The 1,797-nt window shown below is 40.4% G+C and overlaps 1 protein-coding gene across 1 annotated transcript in view; it reads left to right on the forward strand.

Moving 5' to 3' along the window:
• Positions 1-808: 808 nt before the first annotated feature.
• Positions 809-1,797, forward strand: part of LOC137991978 (neuroglobin-like) — a 12,760-nt gene continuing 11,771 nt past the window's right edge. The window contains exon 1 of the mRNA XM_068836998.1: positions 809-1,106. Within this exon, the coding sequence (XP_068693099.1) occupies positions 985-1,106 (122 nt within the window). The 5' untranslated portion in view covers positions 809-984. The remainder of the gene's footprint in view (positions 1,107-1,797) is intronic.

Here is a 1,797-nt window from a genome sequence, read left to right on the forward strand (position 1 = left end):
ATCTGAAGTTTTTTGTTTATTTTTTTATTTTGTAATTGGGCAACATGGAGACTGTTAGGGATATATACATAAGACATACAAAGATTGCAAGGCATCTTTATATGACTGTATGTTAATAAAGCACATTATATGTTTTAACCCTTATCACCTCAGCAATAGATCATTTTCCCTTAACTCGCACAAACTCGCAACTGATAGGCGAGCTCAATTTTTCCTTATCTCGCCTTAACTCGCCTTAACTCGCATTAGCTTGCACAATCTCGCGGCGAGTTAAGGTCCCAGAGTAGGCCTAAGTTGAATGTTGCTTTGCAAAGTTGATTTTTGGCGAGGATAGAGCACCATAGCTTCTGGTCCTGCCGGGGAATGGTTCTTGAATAGGATATTTCGAAACCCATTTTCAACCAGTTTGAGAATCTTTAATTTGCATGATAAGGCAAAACACCCTGCAGTGGTAGAGACAATACCACTCAAGAAATTTGAAATGGTAAAAGCACTTCGGTTTGACCTTTTCTGTTTATAGTCATTATTGTTTTCAGCCGGCCTTTTTAAGGTATTGCGTCATAAGATGGGGCTGGACAATCTGCGAGCCAGCGAGCCATGCGAATTTCACATTTAAGCACCTCGTTTCAAATTGGCTGATAAACGTTTATTAAGTCTAAGCACCCATTTTTAAACGGTTAGCTTTCAATAACTGTGTGATTCGCATGTTGACTTGCCATCTTGGCTCACATGAATCGCATTCATGGCTCGCATGACTCGCAGTCATGGTTCGCATGACTCGCATGGCTCTCTGGCTCGCACGTCGTCCAAACTCTCATAAGATGGGATGCACTGGATGTAAAGCCACAGGATCAAACCTAAACCTGCAGATGCCACTATTTCTGTAAAGCGGAAAAGTCCTGCGTCGGAAGAAAAAAACCGTGAAAAATTCCCGGTGATAGAATAGCTGAAAGCCATAATCAGACAGCAGATGAGAACGGACCGATGGCAGTAGAAGGCGATTCTGGTTACCTAGTTAAAGAGCAGATTACTTCAGTACAAGAAACGTGGACATTGGTTAAAGAGGCACAAGACTTGGAACATGTAGGGGTGGAATTTTACTTACGGTAAGATCTGCATGATAGCCGACTGATTTTACTTTCTTGTTTTAAGGCGAGTACATCGCTATTCTATCAAAAAAAAGAGAAAAGTATGAGGAAAAGATTTGACTTAAAATTTGTGTTTATACTACTAGTAAGTGGTTCTAAAGAAATCGACTTTCAGAGGTAAACTGAATTCGCCGAAATGTAAGCTGAAGAGAGGAAACTGAGACTGATACACCGTAAAAAAACTCTCGAAGTAAGGACGGCAAAGGAGAAGTGAAATGTATCTGTGGGGAAAAATCAGAATCTTCTGTTCACTTCAATGAAAACTAAACTCCCTTACTGCGTTTGCTTAAGTCGCAGTTATCTTGTGCTTTCTAAACAAGCGGGTTTCAACACTGTGGAGTCGGCAGGGCGAAGAAGAATAAATTTTCTAATTTTATTCATGAATGTCTTATCCGACAGGCTCTACAGTCTAAGCATTGTACAAACACCACCAAGAGCTAACGTTTAATGGTTATGGACTCGAGACAATTTTTTTTTTTAAGTCGAAAGGCAAATTGGTGAAATCATAGATCAACGCATACTTAAACAACTGCAGCTGACACTAAATGTCTGATAACCGTTGACACGCTCGCAAACAATTTACTTCACACAACACAATAAAAAGCCTATACAGAGGGGGTGAGGACGATTATCACTCACGGCGGCTCAA

Source organism: Montipora foliosa, chromosome 2, assembly GCF_036669935.1.
Source record: "Montipora foliosa isolate CH-2021 chromosome 2, ASM3666993v2, whole genome shotgun sequence".
NCBI lineage: Eukaryota > Metazoa > Cnidaria > Anthozoa > Scleractinia > Acroporidae > Montipora > Montipora foliosa.